Source organism: Macaca thibetana, chromosome 5 (assembly GCF_024542745.1).
Source record: "Macaca thibetana thibetana isolate TM-01 chromosome 5, ASM2454274v1, whole genome shotgun sequence".
Classification (NCBI taxonomy): domain Eukaryota; kingdom Metazoa; phylum Chordata; class Mammalia; order Primates; family Cercopithecidae; genus Macaca; species Macaca thibetana.
Genome location: NC_065582.1, coordinates 44,160,442 through 44,182,625, shown reverse-complemented (window position 1 = coordinate 44,182,625; position 22,184 = coordinate 44,160,442). Strand labels below are relative to the sequence as shown.

The following is a 22,184-nucleotide window of genomic DNA, read 5'->3' as shown; positions in this document are numbered from 1 at the left end:
ATTCTTTTTACTAAATTTTTTTAGTATATATGCTGACTTTATATCTAATTTAGAAACTGACATATAAATGCATTGAATGTAACACTGATCGTCACAATAACTAGTAAAATTAAGGATTAATCAAATTTGACTCTGATGTTAGGAAGAAATCTAAATGCAAAAGGAAGCAAGTTACAGGTTATGGCAAAGATAATAAATCATGAGTAGTTATTAGGCATTTCTTATTAAATTTTAAAAATTCTGAATTTTATCTTTTAAAAAATATTTTTTTGCTCACTTTTTCTTACCATAGAACTGTATTAGTTTCCTATTGTTCCGGTAACAGATTACCGCAAACTCACTGTCTTAACACAAATTTATTATCTTACAGTTCTATTGGTCAGAAGTCTGACACAGGTCTCACTGGGGTAAAATCAAGGTGTCAGTAGCTCTTTGTTCCATCCTGGAGGATCTAGAAGAGAATCAGTTTCCTTGCCTTTTCCATCTTCTGTAGGTTGTCCTCATTCCTTGGTCCATGGCCCTTTTACTCCATCTTCAAAGACCTGAAGAGTGGATTGAATCCTCACATGATGTCACTCTGCTGTTCATTTCTACCTCCCACTTTCATATTAAAGGACATTGGTGATTACATTGGGTCCACCTGGATAATCTAAGATAATCTTTTTACCTTGTCAGCTGATTAGCAACTTTAGTTCCATCTGCAACTTTAATTCCCTATTTGCCACATAACATAACATATTCATAGGTTCCAGGGATTTGGGCGTGGACGTGTTTGGGAGGCCATTATTCTGCCTATCATAGTAACATATGCTGTTTTTAAAAAAACAGAAAAATATGGTCAGCCAAAAAGCAACATAAAAGCACCATAATACCACTCATCTGTAGATGAAGTTATATACACATCAATATATATAGTTATTCTCTCTGTGTGTGTGTGTGTGTGTGTGTGTGTGTGTGTGTGGGGAGGGTGTCAATGTGTGTTTAACATTTTTGAAAAAGGTGTCACACTTCCTCTTAATCCTGAATCCTTTTTTTAGTAATCTGGTCTCGTGGATTTAAATGACATCTAAACATCGAAGGAATGTTGAATTTTATCAGATGCTTTTTCAGCATCAATTGAAATGCTCATATGGTTTTTGTCTTCCATTCAACTGATATGATGTATCACATTGATTGATTTGTATATGTTGAACCACCCTTGTACCCCAGGGATAAACCCCACTTGGTCATGATTAATGATCTTTTTAATGTATTGTTGAATTCAGTTTGCCAGTATTTTATTGAGGACTTTTGCCTCAGTAGTCATCAAAATTCATTCTATGAGGCCAGTATAATTCTGATACCAAAACCAATGATATACCAAAAAAAAAAAAGAATACTAGAGGCTAGTATTCAACAGTATTCAAAAGAATAGTATTCTTTTTTATTTAGTATTCAAAAGAATACCAGCCTTGTATTAGTTCATTTTCATGCTGCTGATAAAGACATACCTGAGACTGAGCAATTTAAAAAAGAAAGAGGTTTAATTGGACTTACAATTCCACATGGCTGGGGAGGCCTCACAGTCATGGTGGAAGGCAAGAAGGAGCAAGTCACATCTTATGTGGATGGCGGCAGGCAGAAAGAGAACTTGTGCTGGGAGACTCCTGTTTATAAAACCATCAGATCATTTGAGACTCATTCACTATCAGGAGAACGGCACAGGAAAGACCCACCCCCATAATTCAATCATTTCCCACTGGGTGCCTCCCATAACACATGGGAATTATGTGAGCTACAAGGTGAGATTTGGGTGGGGACACAGAGCCACACCATATCAAGCCTCTAGTGTACTTTTTTTTTTTTTTGGAATGTCTTTGGTTTGGGTATCGGAGTAATACTGGCCTCATAGAATGAATTTGGAAATATTCCCTTTTCCTCTATTTTTCAGAATAGTTTCAGTAAGATTGGTATTAGTTCTTTTAATGTTTGATAGAATTCAGCAGTGAAGCCATCAGGTCCCAGGCTTTTCTCTATTAGACTTTTTATTACAGCTTCAATTTCATTAGTTGTTATTGGTGTGTTCAGGTTTGGGATTCCTTCATTGTTCAACGTTGGTAGGTTATATACGTCTAGGAATTTATCCGTTTCTTCTAGATGTTTTCAATTTATTGGCATATACTTGTTCATATTAAGCACTAAGGAGACTTTGGATTTCTGCAGTGTCAATTGTAATGTCTCCTTTTTCATCTCTGCTTTTATTTATTTAGATCATCTCTCTTTTTTCCTTAGTTTAGTTTGCTCTTGAAGATGCATTGTTCATTTGAAGTTTTTCTTCTTTTTTAATGTAGGCACGTGTAGCTATAAACTTCCCTCTTAGTACTGCTTTTGCTGTATCCCATAGGTTTTGGTATGATGTGTTTCCATTATTATTTGTTTCAAGACATTTTTCAATGTCCTTAATTTCTTCATTGACCCACTGTTCATTCAGGAACTTATTGTTTAATTTCCACATATTTGTATAGTTTCCACAATTCCTCTTGTTATTGATTTCTAGTTTTATTCCAATGTTGTTAGAGAAGATGCTTGATCTTATTTCAATTTTTTGAATGTTTCAGGACTTGTTTTATGAGCTAACATTTGGTCTATTCTTGAGAGTGATCCATGTACCAAAGAGAAGATTGTGTTTTCCACAGCCATTGGATGAAATGTTCTGTAAATACCTATTAGGTCCATTTGGTCTGTAGTGCAGATTAAGTCTGATGTTTTGTTATTAATTTTTTGTCTGGAAGATATGTCCAATACTGAAAATGGGGTGTTGAAGTCTCCAGCTATTATTGTATTGGGGTCTATGTCTCTCATTATCTCTAATAATATTTGCTTTGTATATCTGGGTGCTCCAAGGTTGAGTGCATGTATATTTAAAATTGTTATATCCTCTTGCTGAATTGACCCCTTTATCACTATCTAGTGACCTTCTTTGTCTCTTCTTACAGTTTTTGTCTTGAAATCTATTTGTCTGATACTATTATAACTACTCCTGTTCTTTTTTGGTTTCCATTGGCATGGAATAACTTTCTCCATCCCTGTATTTTCAGTCTATGTTTGTCTTTATAAGTGAAGTGGGCTTCTTATAGGCAGCAGATCATTGGGTCTTGTATTTTTTATCCATTCCACCACTCTATGTTTTTTTAGTCCATTTACATTCGATGTTATTATTAATAAGTAAACACTTATTCTTGCCATTTTGTTATTTGTTTTCTGGCCTTCCCTTCTTTCTTTCCTGTCTTCATTTTAGTGATGGTGATTTTTTCTTCTGATATGATTTAGTTTCTTGCTTTTTATTTTTTGTGTATCTGTTGTATGTTTTCTGGTTTGAGATTACTGTAAGACTTGCTATCTTACCTTACTATCTTATCACCCATTATTTTAAGCTGATAACAACTTAACACTGCTTACATAAACAAGTGATTGGAAAACTAATAAAGACTATGCCTTAATTTAATCCCTGGCTTTTTAATTTTTTGTTGTTTCTGTTCATATATACTGTCTGTCTTGAAAAGTTATTGTAGTTATTATTTTTGATTGGTTCCTTGTTTAATCTTATACTTAACAGTAGTTTATATACCACCGGTATAATATTCTTTTGTTTACTTTCTATTACCAGTGAGTTTGTACCTTCAGATGATTTCTTATTGCTCACTAATGACCTTTTCTTTCTCACTAAAGTGTTTGTTCTCTTTAGCATTTCTTGTAGGAAAGGTTTGGTGTTGATGAAATTTCTCTGCTTTTGTTTGTCTAAGAAAGTATTTCTCCTTCATGTTTGGAGGATATTTTCACTGGATATACTATTCTAGTGTACATTTGTTTTTTTCCCTTCAGCACTTTAAGTAGGTTATGCCATTCTCTCCTGGCCTATAAAGTTTCCACTGAAAAGGCTGCTGTCAGTCATATTGGAGCTCCATTGTATGTTGTTTGCTTCTTTTTCTTGTGCTGCTTTTAGGATTCATTCTTTATCCTTGACCTTTGGGAGTTTGATTATTAAGTGCCTTGAGGTAGTCTTTGGATTAAATCTGCTTGGTGATCTGTAACCTTCTTGTACTTGAGTATTGATATCTTTCCCAAGGTTTGGGAAGCTCTCTGTTATCCCTTTGAATACAGTTTTTACTCATCTCTTTCTCTACTTCCTCTTTTCCTCTTGAAGGCCAATAGCTCTTAGATTAGCCCTTTTGAGGCTATTTTCTAGATCCTGGAGGCCTGCTTCATTGTTTTTTATTCTTTTCTCCTTTGTCTTCCCTCACTGTGTATTTTCAAATAGCCTGTCTTCAGCTCACTAATTCTTTATCTTTTTTTTTTTGTTTTTTTGAGACAGGGGTCTTGCTCTGTCACCCAGGCTGGAGTGTAGTGGTGTGATCAGGGCTTGCTGCAGGCCCTACTTCCCAAGCTCAAGCAATCCTGTCTCCTCAGCCTCTTGAGAAACTGGGACTACAGCCACCACACTCAGCTAATTTTTGTATTTTTTTAGAGATGGGGTTTTGCTATGTTGCCCAGCTGGTCTTGAACTGGGTTCAAGGGATCTGCATGCCTTGGCCTCCCAAAGTGCTGAGATTACAGGTATGAGCCACCGTGCCTGGCCCAAGCTCACGAGTTATTTTTTCTGCTTGATCAATTCTGTCTTAAGAGACTCTGATGCATTCTTCAGTATGCCAGTTGCATTTAATCTCCTTGTTAAATTTATTTGATAGAATTCTGAATCCTTTCTTGTGGTATCTTGAATTTCTTTTTTTCTTTTTTTTTTTCTTTGAGATGGAGTTTGTTCTGTCACCCCAGGCTGGAGTACAGTGGTGTGATCTCGGCTCACTGCAACCTCTGCCTCCCAGGTTCAAGTAATTCTCTTATCTCAGCCTCCCAAGTAGCTGGGATTATAGCACCCACCACCACACCTGGCTAATTTTTGTATTTTTAGTAGAGACGGGGTTTCACTATGTTGGCCAGGCTGGTCTTGAACTCCTGACCTCAAGTGATCTGCCCAGCTCAGCCTCCCAAAGTGCTGGGATTACATATGTGAGCTACCACACTCAGTCGTGTCTTGAATTTCTTTGAGTTTCCTCAAAACAGCTATTTTGAATTCTCTGTCTGAAAGATCACATATCTCTGTTTCTCCAGGATTGGTCCCTAATGCCTTATTTAGTTTATTTGGTGAGATCATGTTTTCCTGGGTGGTCTTGTCTGTGTCTGGACATTAAGGAGTTAGGTATTTATTGGAGTCTTTGCAGTCTGGGCTTGTTTGTACCTGTCCTTCTTGGGAATGGTTTCCAAATATTTGAAAGGGCTTGGATGTTCTGATCTAAGCCATATCTGCATTTTGGGGCACCCCAAGCCCAGTTAACACTATGGTCCTTGCAGAGTCATAGAGGTACTACCTTGGTGATCTTGGATAAGATCCTGAAGAATTCTTCGGATTACCAGGCAGAGACTCTTGTTCTCTTCCCGTTCTTTCTCCCAAACAAAGTCTCTGTCTGCTTCAAGCCACCTGGAGCTGGGGATAGGATTATACAAGCAGCCCTGTGGTCACCACCACTGTAACTGCACTGGGTCAGACCTGAGTCCAACACAGCCCTGGGTTTCACCAAAGGCCCACTATAACTACTACCTATCTCTTATGTTCACTCAGATTCCTAGGGCTGTGCAGTCAGTAAGTGGCAAAGCCAGACAGGCTTATGTCCTTCCTTTGAGGGTGGTAGGTTCCCCCAGGCTCCAGGTAAGTCCAGAGATGCCATCCAGGAGTAAAAGCCTGGAGTCAAAAATTCTAGAAATCTACCTGATGCTGTGTTCTACTGTGACTAAGCTGGTGTTCAAACCACAAGACAGCATCCTTCCCATTCTTTTCTCCCTTTTCCAAAGGCAGAGGAGCCTCACCCCATGACTGCCACTGCCACAGGCCCATGAAGAGTGCTACTCGACTACTACTGATGCTCCCTTAAGGTCCAGGGGCTCTTTGGTCAGCTCGAGGTGATGCTGCCAGATCACGGACTTACCCTTCAGGGCAGTGGGCTCCCCATTAGCCCAGGGCAGGTCCAGAAATGCCATCGAAGAGCCAAGTCCTGGAATTGGGGAAACCAAGAGCCCATTTGTTTCTCTACCCCACTGTAGCCAAGCTGGTACCTAACATGCCAGACAAATTCCTCTTTACTTTTCCCTTTGCTTTTCTCAAGCAGAATGAGCCTCGCCCTGTACCTACTGCAGCTAGGAATGTGCTGAGTCTTACCTGAAGCCAGTAAGTCTCAGAGTCTCTCACCCAAGGCCCTCGATGTAACACCTTGGTATTGCTGCTGGGCCCAAGGGCTCTTCAGTCAGCAGGTGATGAATCCTGCCAGGACTGGCTCCTTTTCTTCAGTGCAGCAAGTTCCCTTCTGGCCCAGGGTGTGTCTAGAAATGTTCAGGAGCTAGGGCCTGGAAGGGGGACCTCATGACTCTAACTGGTGCCCCATCCTGCTGTGACTGAGAATATTCAAGATGCAAGATAAAGTCCTCCCCACTCTTCCCTTTCCGTTCCTCAAGCAGAAGGAAGGTGTCTCTTTTGTAGCCATGAGCTGTGCAGCCTGGGATTAGGGAAGGAGTGATGCCAACACTCCTTTTGCTGCCCCGGCTGGTGTCTCACTGGGTTATGTTTCGCCCCCCTGGCCCCGAAACCCCCCAGTCCACTGGCTCTGGGCTCAGTTCAACACTAGGACTTGCCTAGGAGTTGCAGTCCTTGTGGCCTAGACTGCCATTAAAGTTTAATTGAGACACTAGAGCACTTTAACCCGCAGTGGCTAGGCTTCTCTGAGCTCAGGAAACTCAAGTTTCAAGTGCTGGGAACAGCCATTCCTCTCTGGCTGGTTTAATGGTTAACAGTTCCTTCTCTGTGTGGTGCCAGCTGAGTTTTCAGGTTTTGCTTTCTGCTATAGCAGGGTGGCACTGCCTCAAAGTTGCTATGTTCTCCCTCTCCCCAGCGCACAGAAATGCTCTCTCCATCATGCCACTGGCGTCAGGGAATGGGAGAGGGGTGGTGTTGGGGATTCAAAATGGTTTTTCCTGCCTCTTCAGTGCCTCTTTGAGTGATACAAAGTTAAAACCAGGTAGAAAATGATTGGTGAAGCCTTGTATTCTGCTATCCTGCTCCGACCCTGACCACCTCTGTCACTCTTTTTTTGAACACAGCTTGTTTGGTAATAGGAGGTAGTCATGTTAAGACTTGTTAATTAAGGAGCATATTTTAAATAGTTCTAATTTGCTCTTAGACTACATATGACAACATCTTCCCTATGGGACAATAGGACTAGATTTGGTAATAATGTTTTCTATCCTGCAGATTTCCTCTCTCTGTTCTTTGGCTCCTCTTCATGCCACCACCATCACTGCAACTGAAAAGACTTCTTACTTCAGAAGTTGGGCAGAGTTACTAATATCTACTTCCCTTGTAGCCAAAGGACTTCTCTGTTATGTTAATATAATTTGTTAAGGAATGCCTGCCATAGAGAGTCAAACAACCTGGGTTTGAATCTTGGCCCTGCCACTGGCTATGACTGTAATCACTCAGTCTCTCAATGTTCTTTCCCCGTTCTGTTAAATGAAAATAAAAACTGTTGTATTGCCCTCATGGAATTAACTGGAGAATAAGGTGAAATAAAGTATCTGAAAGTGGCTTGTAGACTGTAATGTGCCAGGCATTTGGGGAATGAAATAAGTTCAGATCAGCAGCAGCTCTTTTTTTCTTTTTATTTAAGCAGTTGCAGTGTGCCAGGCTCCACGTCAAACTTTGAGGATTCTAACAAGATAGCATAGGTCAAGAAGGTCTTAAATCAGGCTTTTCTTTTCCATTCCTTAATACCTTGCCTAAGTCCAGGTCCTCATCATCTCCTTTGGTTTCTTGCTAGGCCTCCTGAACTGGGCTCTCTTAAAAAGTCTCATCACTCTTGACGTCATGTCACTGCTTCTAGAGTTATCTCTTCAAAAGCAAAGTTGATTATGTCACCTCCATAAAGGTTTTACTCTGTCATTTGTCCACTGCCCACAAGACAAAATTTAATTTCTTGACCTCAGTTTACCTCCAGTCCAGCCTCATCTCCTATCAGTATTTTCATATACCTTCAGCTTCTGCCTTACTGAATTTCTCCATTTTCTCTGACATGACAGGGAAGAGACCAAGTCCCAACTCTGATTTTGCACATTTAAGTCCTCAGCCTGGAAAGCCTGCCTCAGCCTTCTTCAACATTTTTGTTATTTCAGACTCGGTCGTGACTTGGACTCCTCTGACTTGAATTCCCCAAGGAGAGTGAGCTCCTGTAATCTTATCTGTTCCCATGGCACTTTGTTCTTTTTTTGATGGGATGTATTTTATTCTGTGAGCTCTTGAAGTGCTAGGATTTAAGATAAGATAATGAGTGAGGCATCCTGCCTAAGAAAATGTGGCAGATTGATTTCTTAGGCATCCTGCCTAAGAAAATGTGGCCTGCCTAAGAAATGTGGCCTTCAAAAAGATGTGTCCACATCCTAATCCCTGGAACCTGTGAATGTGGCCCTATTTGGAAAAAGAGTCTTTGCAATGTAATTAAGTAACTAATTCTGTTACGGTAATTATGGTAATTTGTTACAGCAGCTCTAAGGAACTAATGTATTAATAGAAGGTTATGGTATAATGGCTGGAACACAATCAAATACTATTGTCATCACCATCAGTACCATTACTATAGTCACCATTACTCTTATCACCTATCATGGGACCTGAAAAGTAGTATGTGCTTAGAAGATAGTGGTTGAATAAAAATACAGTTCTTGCCTGTGGGATTCCAGTCTGTTGGTAGTGGTAGTGGTGTTGATGAGAAATGTGCTTAAAGGTGGTATTGAAAGAGAGCTTCCAAAGTAGACTCCCTCTTAAAGTTTTGTTTTAAACGTCTTTTTGTGTGTTTGTGTGACAGGTGACGTTAGATCTTTTAAAATTGTTTTTTAGAAACACTTCTGTACATTTTGAATTGTCCTTTTAGAACAAGGCTAATTTTGTACAAATAGACGTTATAATGCCCACCCCCCGCAATAGAGAAAATGTTGTTTTTGGAAAACTGATGAGCACTTATAATTCTACCAGTTTAAAAAATCTTAAACTATTCTTCTTCCCTAATAGAATGTTAAGTAACTAAAATTAATTTCATGTTCATTGGCCTTGAAGTACCATTTAGAGGTGTATCTTGGAGCAATAATTTATTCCATCATGCCACAAGGTGCTTGAAAATCAACCAAAATTTACAAATACTCATAAACCCAAACTGGGTGAGTTACATGTAACTGTAAATTTTACTTTGCTACTGGAAGAATTATTACCAATGTTTCATAACTTGGTGTAATTAAAATAAAAGCTAAGGTTAATGGAACTCTTACTCCATGGTAGACACTGTTCTAAGCTTTTTACAAGAATTGTCAGTTTGTTCTCATAACCACTCTGCTTTCGTACATATTCTCTTTACTCAAGAGGAAGCTGAGGAATGGAGTGGTCAAGTAACTTGCCTAAGGTTATTTTTGCTTAAATGGCAGAGGTTCATAGTGACCATGGCTCATAACCTCTGCACTGCCCTGACTCGGCATACCATGTCAACTTTCATTCTTTAATACAACTTGAAGTAGAGAATATCAGTATATCATCATAGAAAAGATCGTTATCTAATTTCATAGTGGTTCAAACTTTAATGTGAATCTACAGGAATTCTGATTAGTGGGGCTGGGAATGTGAATTTTAAATAAGCACCCGGGTGGCTCTGACTGTACTTTGAGATACACTGATCTGGTTACTACACAACTCCTACAGTTCACTTATGGCTTATTTGTGTGCTTTAAGTTAGGCTACTTTTTGCATACATCTGTGTTCAAGGATGAGTCTATTGAATACAAACATGTATCTAAACTTATACCTGAAGTGCCCACCCTAGTAGTCACATTTCTTTTTGTGGAGACTGAATACAAGGACAGCATCAGAGAGATTCATTTTTTTTTAACCTTTTGTATGAGCTTCAGAATCTGGTGTATTGACCTGAGGAAACTGTTAAGATGAATGTAAGAGAAAGCATAACATAAAGTTTCTACCCTAGTGGTATTTTATATATTGTTTTTATTAAAAGAAAATGTTAATGTAAATTCCCCTTCGCAGTAGAGTAGCAGTTCCATTATTTGAGTTACTCCGAATATTAACTGTGGCCATGGAGGGGGTCTTCTCTTTTAAGTTTATTTAGTAAGAAAACTTTCACCCATTTGTACTACCAAAAGCTCTGATTATGTGTGGTTTAGAATATGGGGGAAACACTAGGCTTTCAAATTTTACTCCTTCAGTATTTTAGTTATATATCAAACTGGCTAACATGTTTTTCTTTCTTCTAGGGAGGTCACAAATCACATTGATTGAGCCAAAACGCATACAGTGTTTTCTTCAGTTACAAATAAAATGAATATGCCCATGCTGCTACCACATCCTCACCAGCATTTCCTAAAAGGCCTTTTAAGGGCATCTTTCCGATGTTACCACTTCATCTTTCACTCAAATACTCATCTCGGATCAGGAATCCCATGTGCTCAGCCGTTTAATTCTCTTGGACTCCATTGTACAAAGTGGATGCTGCTGTCAAATGGTTTAAAGAGAAAATTATGTGTACAAACAACCTTAAAGGACCACACAGAAGGACTTTCTGATAAAGAGCAAAGATTTGTGGATAAACTTTATAGTGGTTTAATCCAAGGGCAAAGGGCCTGTTTAGCAGAGGCCATAACTCTTGTAGAATCAACTCACAGCAGGAAAAAGGAGTTAGCCCAGGTGCTTCTTCAGAAAGTATTACTTTACCACAGAGAACAAGAACAATCAAATAGAGGAAAACCACTAGCATTTCGAGTAGGTCAGTCTTTTTATGTGTGTTTTTTCAGTAAATAGTTTTGCAAATTCTCTGTATTCTATTTAAAATTTAAAAAGTCTAAATAGTTTGCAATTGAATGGGGACTTTTTTTTCACAATATTTGGATGAATTTTAAATGAGTCTTCATGGCAAATATTAGTTTTGTTAAGTTGAAAAAATTGCCATGACATTTGAACCAAGGCTATGAATTTTAAGAAAAGAATATAAGATTTTTATTTTGGCAAGAATCTTGCTCTGGATCCCAGGATAGAAATATTCATAGGAAGAACTACTATGAGTTTACTCCTATTCCTTTTAGTAATCCTTTGGCTTAAATAGTTTAAAGTGAGTTCCCTGTTTTGTTGTCGTATCAACTATAATTATCACATTTCAAAATTCTGCCTCTTAGGTCGTTCATTAGTCTTTGTATAGGCAAGTCTCACTTCTTTCAGGTACTTTTTATTGAGTTTCTGGGAGTGGCTGTAAACCCAGCCATCTCAGTAGCAAAAGGTATTTTATTTATTTTTATTTTTTATTTATTTTTTGCAACAGTTTTGCTCTGTCACCCAGGCTGGAGTGCAATGGCGCAATCTCGGCTCACTGCAACCTCTGCCTCCTGGGTTCGTGCAGTTCTCCTGCCTCAGCCTCCTGAGTAGCTGGGATTATAGGCATGCACTCCCACGCCCAGCTACTTTTTGTATTTTTAGTAGAGACGGGGTTTCACCATGTTGGCCAGGCTGGTCTTGAACTCCTGACCTCAAGTGATCCACCCATCTCAGCCTCCCAAAGTGCTGGGATTATAGGCATGAACCACTGTGCCCAGCTATTTTATTTTTAGAGATGGAGTCTCACTCTGTCACCCAGGCTGGAGTGCAGTGGTGATCATAGCTCCAACATCATGCTTGGCTCCAACATCATGCCTCCAACATCATCCTTGGCTAATTTATTTTTAAAGTTTTTTGTAGAGATGGGGGTCTCGTTGTGTTGCCCAGGCTGGTCTCGAACTCCTGGGCTCAAGCAGTCCTCCCACCTTGGCCTACCAAAGTGCTGGGACTACAGGCATGGGCTACCATGCCCAGCCTATCAAAATGTGCTTTAAAAAAGAGATCATATTTATTCGTTGTCTGTATGTTAGATGTTCATTTGATTTCTTGAACAATTTGACGTGGTTCTGAAATTGCTTTTGAAATTGTGCATTGTAAAACAATTTAGATATGTTTGACCAGCAGGAATTAAACAAGCCAGTTTAAGTGTAATGAGAATGTCCCATGGTGGTGAACTAGGTGATTTGAACCAACCCTCCTGCTAAAAACAACTTGCCTTGGTGGTTAAAGTGCAAAAATTTTGTGGAGAATGAGTAAATACTTTTAAAATTTCATGTCACATTACACCTTTATCTCACAGTTTATTGGCAATGCAGACACAAAAGCCTCCTAGTTTTTAGGGTAATGGGCATAGATGCTTTAAGATAATTTCAAAAGAGCTCACCAACCAATATTTATACTGGTCCCCATTTTTCAGACTTCTTAATCTTCTGCCCTGACTGAGGGACTCTCATTTTGAGAGTACTACATTGGACGTTAATAATCTTTATGTATGGTAATAAAAGATATTAGCAAACTCCCACAGAGAAATTCTAGTTATGACAAACTGCCTACTTACTAGATTTTAGAGAATCTTTGAAAAAATGTCTCAGAAATGTGTGGAATTAACTAGCAGTTCACAGGTAACTTTGTAGTGCTATTCTGGTTCTTCCGTCCTGATCTTGTGAGGCCAGATAAACCTGTCTTTATTGCAGTTATTTTTTTCATCATAAGTAAAAGCAACAGATGTTTATTCAGCATCTAAAAAGGTGTTTAAGATAAGTATTGGATCTGCCCTAAGAATTGTGGTAAGGAGTCAGGCATAACGTACACTATACATACTTTGAGTGTAGTTAGTTAAATGCCTATGTTTTATATATTTCATTTAACATACATTTATATATCTCTTATGCCATGCACTGTTCTAAACATATTGCAGACATTAACTCACCTAATTATTAAAACAATCTGAAGAGAGAAGTACTGTTACCATATCTATTTTATTATTGCAGTGGACACTGAGGCATAGAAAGAGGTTCAAAGTAACTTACCCAAGAGCACACAGCTCGTGGGAGGTAGAGCTAGAATGAGAGCTGGCTGCGTGGCTTCAGGGTTTGTGCTCTTACCTGCTGTGCACTGCCAACTCTCCAAGTGGGGGAATTTTCTGCTTTTCTTAACATAAATTATTTTTTACAGAATTCAGTTTATATTCTTTGAGTTACGAGTGATATGAAGAAAAAAGATGATCCCTTATAAATAGAAAATTGCTTTCTCAATCACTGGGAATTTCTAGAATAATGAGTTGTTTTTCCAGTGGGAAGAAGTATACAGAACTGAGGTAGGTAGAATAATTACTGATCATGATGTGAGGTGGGCAGATGTAGAAATTGAGCCCATTAACAATGGAGACAATGAAGTCTGTCCAGAAAGATCTACTTTATAGTACAAAGGCAAAGCATGTTTTATAATTTTTAAAAGTGAGTTTTGTGAACATGTGGAACCCAGAGTGTTTCCTTCCTATAGCCCCATTACTCAGGAATTAAAGAAACAGATTTTTATTTGCCATTTTAGGACATGCTGAAATATATGAATTGTGGTTTTAATACATTAGGGGAACTAGAAGGTAGTCTAATATTTTACTCAGTAAAGCTGATCATAGTTCTGATTTCATTTGTTTCATTGAATTAGAAGATCTCTTTCCACCATAGGGTTGTCTGGGCCCCCTGGTGCTGGAAAATCAACATTTATAGAATATTTTGGAAAAATGCTTACTGAGAGAGGGCACAAATTATCTGTGCTGGCTGTGGACCCTTCTTCTTGTACTAGTGGTGGTAAGTATGGCTGATTCTTTTTAAATTTCAGAGCTCTAGGGGCTTTCTGTTGTAATTTAGTAGGAATTGGCACAGTTGGGTGACCTCTAACTGCTAGCTAAGTTTGGTTTCGCTGAAGGAAGGGAGTTCTGCAGAGTTAGGTGGAAGTAGTTTGGGAGTGTTGTCCTCTTCAGAGGAGGCCAGCTTGTGGATAGCTCAGTGGGCACTCAGAAAACTGTGACAACAGGTGCCAGAAGTTGAAGATGATCAAATGCAAATTTCAGTCCTTCAGCTCCCATGCATAAGGCCAGGCCCCTCTTTGCTCCTGTTGTGTTTCCTGGCTGCATTAGCACCTGTGCAATTCACAAAATAGGTACTTACTCATGCATCATTTTCCTCATAATGTTTTAACATCTCTTAAGCATTAGAAAAACCTTACTTCTAGGGGCCGGGCGTGGTGGCTCACGCCTGTAATCCCAGCACTTTGGGAGGCCAAGGTGGGCGGATCACGAGGTTAGGAGATCGAGACCATCCTGGCTAACACGGTGAAACACCGTCTCTACTAAAAATACAAAAAAAAAAATTAACCAGGCGTGGTGGCAGGTGCTGTAGTCCCAGCTACTCGGGAGGCTGAGGCAGGAGAATGGCATGAACCTGGGAGGTGGAGCTCGCAGTGAGCCGAGATCGTGGCACTGCACTCTAGCCTGGGCCACAGCAAGACTGTCTCAAAAACGAAAAACAAACAAAAAAAAACACCTTACTGCTGTTTATAATTGTCAACTGTTTATATAATATGTTCAGTTAAACAGAAAGCTCTTAGAGGGGCACTGTAATATACTGCCAATCCCCTTACGGCATTTAGCATAGTACATTGTATGTCGCGCAGAATGTTAAGCAATTACTTTCCGATTTGAGGTCATGAAGTCACTCAAAGTTTAATTTGCAGCTCATCAGAGATAAAATGAATATAAACTTAGTTCCCCAAAGGATCTTTTAAAGAAAACAGAAAGCATACCATATAAACAGGAAAGGTTTTTTCTTGCTTTACCCCTCTTTATGATTTAAGCTTTTCATATTACAGTTACTCACTTAGCAAGTATTTGAGTGCTTACTATAGGTGAGGCATTGTACATGGAAGATTCTTAAACTGTGTTATATAATGGTGAACAAGATACAGTCCGAGCTTTAGCGAGGTTTACATCTTACGCGAGAAACACAAACACAGGCCATTACAATACAATGTGTGTTGCGAAGGGGTAAATACAAGATGCTTTATGGAAGTATTTGATTTTTGCATACTGTATTATAATGTGGGTTTAATACTAAATATTCAGAATGATGATGTAATCATATTTTAGGGACTTAGGTTAATATAGACGTGGACAATTCCTATTATCACCCCATTGAGAAATCTAGCTTAGAACATTCAAAATTTTTGAGTCACTATAATAAAAAAAAGTTAACTGTAAAATAAAATTTTTGCTCACAAGGTTCAAAATTAAATCCCTGTCAATATGTTGTCTTATTTACAGCTTTAGAACTTTGTTAAAAGTAAGTACTTAATGAAGGATTTTTTAGTAAGTGGTCCTCATTTATATATAGGTGAGAAGGCCATTCCCCCATTTTCACAATATTCTAGAATACTGAAAAATAGAAAAAAAATAATGGCTTGAGATAAAAATAGACAAAAATAATCTAACAAAATAGCCTATGTTTAAAGTTACATAGCTATGTGGTTCCTAACCTTTCTCAAAAAATAGTGGTCCCTTTCTCAGGCAAAAAATTATGTAGACTTTGAAAGAAAAAAATACAAGGATAGACAAAACACTCTAAATATAAATTTCTACCCTATTGTATCAGTATATACACTTGAAAAACAGCATTACATTAAAGTTTGAGAAGCATTAGTTTCTTGGTCTATAGTCAATCTTTTTTGTGCTTTGAATTCACAGACCCCCTATGATAGCTTTGAGACTTTCATGAGGGTCTACAATTAACAGTTTTGGAATCGCTGGCTAAGACATGGGAGAGTAATTTCCTAATGTTTACTTCAATGTGATGGAATCTATAGGATAGGAATTTAAAGTATAGCTTTGGCAGATTGTTTACTTACACAGAGATTATTTCATGCAGAAAATTACCTTGGAAAAAGGTTGTGTGTGAAGTAAATAAGGAAGTTGATGTATGGAGTACATGTGTGGTCCAGAATTAGAACCTATGAGAAGACTCTGAACTGGCATTTGGTGGTAAAAGAGCATATCTTTAAGAAACTTTTCAATCTTTAACATTATGTGGAAAAGGTAGCTCTTAAAAAGAGAGAAAATAAATATTCAGATTAGAACAGCGGTACACCTACAAATGTTGTTATATGACTAAAGCAAAGTAGTAAAAGGTAATAGTCCCGGGAGTTTTAGTCTTCTAGAATTTGTAAGTATTGGTGTTTGTCAAAATATTATACTACAATGAAAACAAAAACATGACCAGTTTCATTCCACAGTTATTGAGTGCCTACTCTTAACACTTTGTTAAGCATTTAGTGTACAACCTATGTACGGCGTGGTCCTGTAGGCAAATACTTATTTAAAGCATGGTATATCAACCTTGGCAGTACTGACATTTTAGGTCAAATCATTCTGTGTTGTGGGTGGCTGTCCTGTGCATTGAAGGATGCTTACTTAGCAGCATACCTGGCCTCTACCCAGTAGATGCCAGTAGCACCCTACCCCTCACTTGTGACAAGTAAATTTGTCTCTAGACATTGCCAAATTGCCCCCAGTTGAGAACCACTGTGTGAAAGAGATAAGAATTAAAAATATGAAACCAAAAAATGTGTTGTATGAATAGTTTTCCATCCGTTAACTCAGCTTACATTGCATTCAGTGAGAGCTCCACATTTTCTAAGTAGTAGGCGATTAGAAGCAACAGACTGGGCAGAAGGGGCAGCTTGAAGATATATTTGTGTAGCATTTACGTAAGGTTGAGAAAATGTCATTTGCAAAAATAAAAGAATGAGGAGTGGAGGGTGCTCATGGAGATAATAGAAAGAGGAGGGACACTAAAGTTCTCTTATGCCCTCCAGGGTGCTGGCATACATTGCAGAGCTGTTGTAGCATAGAAAAATCACAGAGATGGGCGTGAGCTGAAAAGGTTCCAGGCAGACTATATGAAGGAGCAAGGACTTTCACTGATCTTTATTAGGCGGATAAATTCTGTGTTTTTGTTAGTAACGGTTTTTGAAGCACATGCCTGTACATAATTACATTTGGTTCTCCCAGTAGCATATTACCCTTGTGATGTAGCTGAGGAAAGAGGGTTCAGGAAGGTAAAGTGACCTCTCAAAATTGAACAGTGTGAAATGGTGGGGCCAGAATACAGACCCTGGGCTTGACACGCTATAACTTAGCAGTGAGGAAACAGGAGAGATACTTCTGACATGAGAGCACAAACAAAAGATGGGCAGAAGCAAACACAGTGATATTAAGATGACAGTAAAGTAACCACCCTGGTTAGAACAGAGGAGTGGTGTGAGGACTAGTAGAAACCAGAGTTGGACAGGTAAGGTGCGGCTGAAGAATCTAGATTGGAACCTTTGGTCAGGGGGAAGTTAAAATTATAGGTTTTGAGGGACTTGAAATGTTAAGATTAATCTGACATCATTGTATACAATGAGTTGGAGAGAAGCTCAGTAATATGAAATGCAGTTTGAGATTTAGGGAAAAATGGCATAAAGCACTTCCCTCTAGGACCTGGCTGATAATTGACCTGTAAAACTGTTCCATGATTATAAAAGGTAACCGTATGTTTTAGGATCACTTTTAGGTGATAAAACCCGAATGACTGAGTTATCAAGAGATATGAATGCATACATCAGGCCATCTCCTACTAGAGGAACTTTAGGAGGCGTGACAAGGACCACAAATGAAGCTATTCTGTTGTGTGAAGGAGCAGGATATGACATAATTCTTATTGAAACCGTAGGTGAGTATGATATTCTATTTCATAACAATATACTATTTTATGAATGCTATATAAAGATGAGTGACAACTTATTTTTGTTCATTCAGCAGATATTTGCTAAATGTGTAATTAAATACAAGATATCCCATACTCCATAGAAGATATGAATGTATAGGTTATAATCTGTACCCTCCAAGATCTTATTTTAAAAAGTAAAAATAAGCCATCTATCTGGATAACTGTTACATAGGTGGTATATTATACATGCCAGAGGAGAACTGTAAGCATTAGGATGATCTGTGTAAATGATGCTTTAGCACAACACCTATTTTGTTTAAGTACATTTCATGTGTCTACTGTGTTCACCAAGAAAATTAATGTAGTTGGCTGCCTTTTGAAAATGCAGATATGTTTTGTTTCATTGTTTTATATTCTTAGCATATAGTTACATGTGATGAAGACACTGAAATGAAAACCCCAATAAATTCTTTCTTGTGGAGAGACAGTCTATTATATTACTGTGTGATAAATGTTTGTGATACAGCCTAACTCAGATTTGGGGGTCCAGTGAAGACTTTGTAGAGGAGGTGACAGCTGAACTCAGTTTTGAAGGAAGAATTCGAGTTAAAGTATGGGATAAAGGACATTTGCAAAGATACACAGGAGTGAAAACATGGCCCATCCAGAGAAGTGCGGTTTGCTCAGGATACTTAGAGCCCAGAGTGTGAAGGCAGGGAATGAAGGGAGGTCAGTTGGAGCAGTAGGCCAGGGCCAGATTGTCAGCGACCTTACATGCCATGCCATGGCGTCTTCTGGAGTTTGCCCTGAAAGGAGTGGGAAGATGCTGCTGGATAAGCAGGAGAGTGAGAAAACTAGATATGTATTTTGGAGAGATCCCTGGCAGCAGAGTATAGAATGATTAGAAGGAGGGCTAGAATAGAATCAGGAGACTACTGTGCTAATCCCAGAAGGAGATGGTAGAGGTGTGAATGAAGCAAAGGAAGTAGGAATGGAGATGAGATGGATCAACATAACATTGAAGATAAATGGGCAGGATTTTATCCATGATAAGATGTGAGATAAGGAAGGAAGGGGAATTGCAGATAATAGAGAATACTGTGGAAAAAGTGGATGTGCAGAGTTCAGTTGTGAATATGTTAAGTGTTAAATGCTTATTAGGTATCCGAGTGACTGTGTGTCTCAAGAGAAAAGGACTGAATGAGAAATACAGATTTAACACTTACCAGCATAGTTCATAGTTTCATACTTTAAGTTAAGAATTTGGTTTAGATCAACTGGGGAAAATATCAGACAAAAATGAAAGACATTTATATTAATCTGCTAGGGCTGCCATAACAAAATACTACAGACTGGATGGTTTAAACAACAGAAATGTGTTTTCTCACAGTTCTGGAGAACAGAAGTTCAATATCAAGGTGCCCATAGGGTTGGTTTTTCCTAAGACCCGTACCTTTGTCTTGTAGATAGATGACTGCCTTCTTGCTGCATCTTCACTCTCCCTTGTCTCTTCCTGTTCACTTTACTCTCCTAGTGTCTCTTCCTGTCCTTTTGAGGACACTAGTCCTATTGGATTAAGGCCACTAGTCCTATTGGATTAAGGCCCTACCCTTATAACTTCATTTAATTGCTTCTTTCAAGGCCCTATCTCCAAATAAAGTCACCTTGAGGGTTAGAACTTTAACATAGGAATGTGGTTTTTTTTCTGTTGTTGTTTTTTTTTTTTAAAGACAGAGTCTCGCTCTGTCATCCAGGCTGGAGTGCAGTGGCGCAATCTTGGCTCACTGCAACCTCTGCCTCCCGGGTTCAAATGATTCTCCTGCCTCAGCCTCCCGAGTTGCTGGGAATACAGGTGTGCACCACCACACCCGGTTAATTTTTGTATTTTTAGTAGAGACAGGGTTTCACCATATTGGCCAGGCTGGTCTCGAACACCTGACCTTGTGATCCGCCTGCCTCGGCCTGCCAAAGTGCTGGGATTACAGGCTTGAGCCACCACACCTGGCCTAACATAGGAATGTTTTTAGATGAGGGGAACACAACTCAGTTCATAACAATAGCCATGACAGGGCTTTAGAAACTCCACCATTAAAAAGTAGATGAATGAAGAGTTAGTTGCCTGAGTGGTAGTAGAGAATCAAAGGAGAAGAGCACCTTAGAAACCAAATATATTACCTGGAAATTGTATTTAGCCACCTTTCCTAGAAACTCAAAATAACAGTGACTCAAACAAGAAAGAGGTTATTTTCTAAATAAAAGAGACCTAGAGAGGGCATTGTGGCCCCAGCCTGTAATCCCAGCACTTTGGGAGGCCAACGCAGGCAGACTGCTTGAACCCAGGAGTTCCAAACCTCCCTGGGCAAGATGGTAAAACCCCATCTCTACAGAAAAATAAAAAAATTAGCTGGGCATGGTGGTGCGCACCTGTAGTCCCAGCCACTTGGCAGGCTGAGGTGGGAGGATCACATGAGCCTGGGGAGTTTGAGGCTGCAGTGAGCTGTGATGGCACCACTGCACTCCAGCTGGGGTGACAAAGTGAGACTCTGTCTCAAAAAATAAAATAAAAGAACCCTGAGGCCAGGCATGGTAGCTTATTCCTGTAGTCCCAGCAGTTCAGGAGGCCAAGGTGGAAGGATTGCTTGAGCCCAGGAGTTTGAGACCAGCCTGGGCGACATAGCAAAACCTTGGCTCTGCCAGAAAAAAAATTAGCCAGGCATCATGTTACACACCTGTAGTTCCATCTACTCAGGAGGCTGAGGTGAAAGGATGACTTGAGCCCAGGAGTTCAAGGCTGCAGTGAGCCATGATCGTGCCATTGCACTCTAGCCTGGGCAACAGAGCAAGACCCAGTCTCTCTTTAAAATAAAAAGGAGCCTGAGGCAGGCAGTCCGGAGCAGGTAAGGTGCTTTGACAGTGCTGTCGGTGTCACAGGTTTCTTTTGTCTGCCAGATTACCATTCTTAGCACTCACTTTCCATCCTCCTCAGTTTGCTCATGGTTAAAAGATGGCTGATGAAGCTCTGACTGACGCTTCCATGTTCCACATAGATCGAAGAAGGAAAGGGAAATAAGGAAGCAGGGAGGAGTGGTATAAGAGATTTAGCTGGATTAGCCATCTTCAAAATACTTTTCTGGAAACCCCATCTAATGACTGTTGCTTTGACTCATTCATCATATCTAGCTGAAAGGGGATCTTGTGAATGTGGTCTTTCATCTGATACGTTGATACTCCTAATAACATTTGGGTAAGAAAATAGGAAAGAATAAATATTAAATAGGCAACTAGAAGTCCATCACACTGTGAGAGGGAGAGAGTTTCCAGAGTTTTGGTGGAAGCAAGATTTTTTTTTGAGATGGGGTATCACCATGTTGCCCAGGTGGGAGTACAGCAGTGCAATCACAGCTCACTGCAGCCTCAACTTCCCAGGCTCAGGTTCAAGCTGTCCTTCCACCTCAGCTTCCCAAATAGCTGGGACTATAGGTACACTACCATGCCCAGCTAATTTTTGTATTTTTTGCAGAGACAGGGTCTCACTACATCACCCATACTGGAAGCCAGTTTTAAGTGGTATGAGATGAACATGAATTGAAGTGGAAGGAGTGAGCATAAATTACCTTTTCCCAGAAACTTGGGTATTTTTTTAAAAAGTGAGAAACATGGTGATAGTTGGAGGAGTTTGTGAGTTTTTGTCTTGTTATTTTGTTGTTGTTGTTTTTGTTTTATGTGGTTTTAAGATGAGAAAGATTTGAGCACAATTTATGTATTGTGCCGGAGGGCAAGAGCCTGTAGACAAACAAGAGGTTAAAGATAAAAATCAGCAAGGACCCAGAGGAACTGAAAAAGAATGAGAGATTCCTTTTCAGTCAAATAGTTCTTACACTGAGACTGCAGAGGAGGCTTTAGGCTGTTTGTATTTGTGTCTTGTTACCTGTGGAGTATGGGAGAGGGAGAAGCCTAGAAAGTTCTTGCCTTTATTTCCTCTGTGAAGTAGGTGCTGTGCTCCTGATCAAGCGGGGACATTATGGTACAGTGAATGGTCATAATAGCTGCTGTGGGAAATGGAATGGAAGCCAACTGAGGGCGTTTAGGGAGATTGCTTTTGCCAGGCCGTAAGGAAGATGTAGCAGAGGCTGCCTGTCGTGGCTCTTGTCCACAGAGCTGAGTGATTTCTCCCACGTGCTTATGGAGGAGAGAACACACATAGTGGGATTGATCCCTACATAACTGGGCGTTTGCAGGCAAGTGTGAGGACAAGAAGACAAAAAAGATGAAAGTATTTGCAGGCATGATTCAAGACTAGAGTCACAGTGTTCAAGCTGCTCACTGATGAAAGGGAAGCCAAGAAAGAGCTGTGAGAGTGAGGAGAGGATGGAAGCCTTTAGGTTCTCCATACAATCCAAGAACAGAGCGGGAGAGCTGGGAAG

The 22,184-nt window shown here is 39.5% G+C and overlaps 1 protein-coding gene across 1 annotated transcript in view; it reads left to right on the top strand.

Moving 5' to 3' along the window:
• MMAA (metabolism of cobalamin associated A) overlaps positions 1-22,184 on the top strand; it is a 36,442-nt gene that overhangs the window by 9,661 nt on the left and 4,597 nt on the right. The window contains exons 2-4 of the mRNA XM_050791778.1: positions 10,387-10,895; positions 13,684-13,806; positions 17,593-17,763. Coding sequence (XP_050647735.1) covers positions 10,451-10,895; positions 13,684-13,806; positions 17,593-17,763 — 739 coding nt within the window. The 5' untranslated portion in view covers positions 10,387-10,450. The remainder of the gene's footprint in view (positions 1-10,386; positions 10,896-13,683; positions 13,807-17,592; positions 17,764-22,184) is intronic.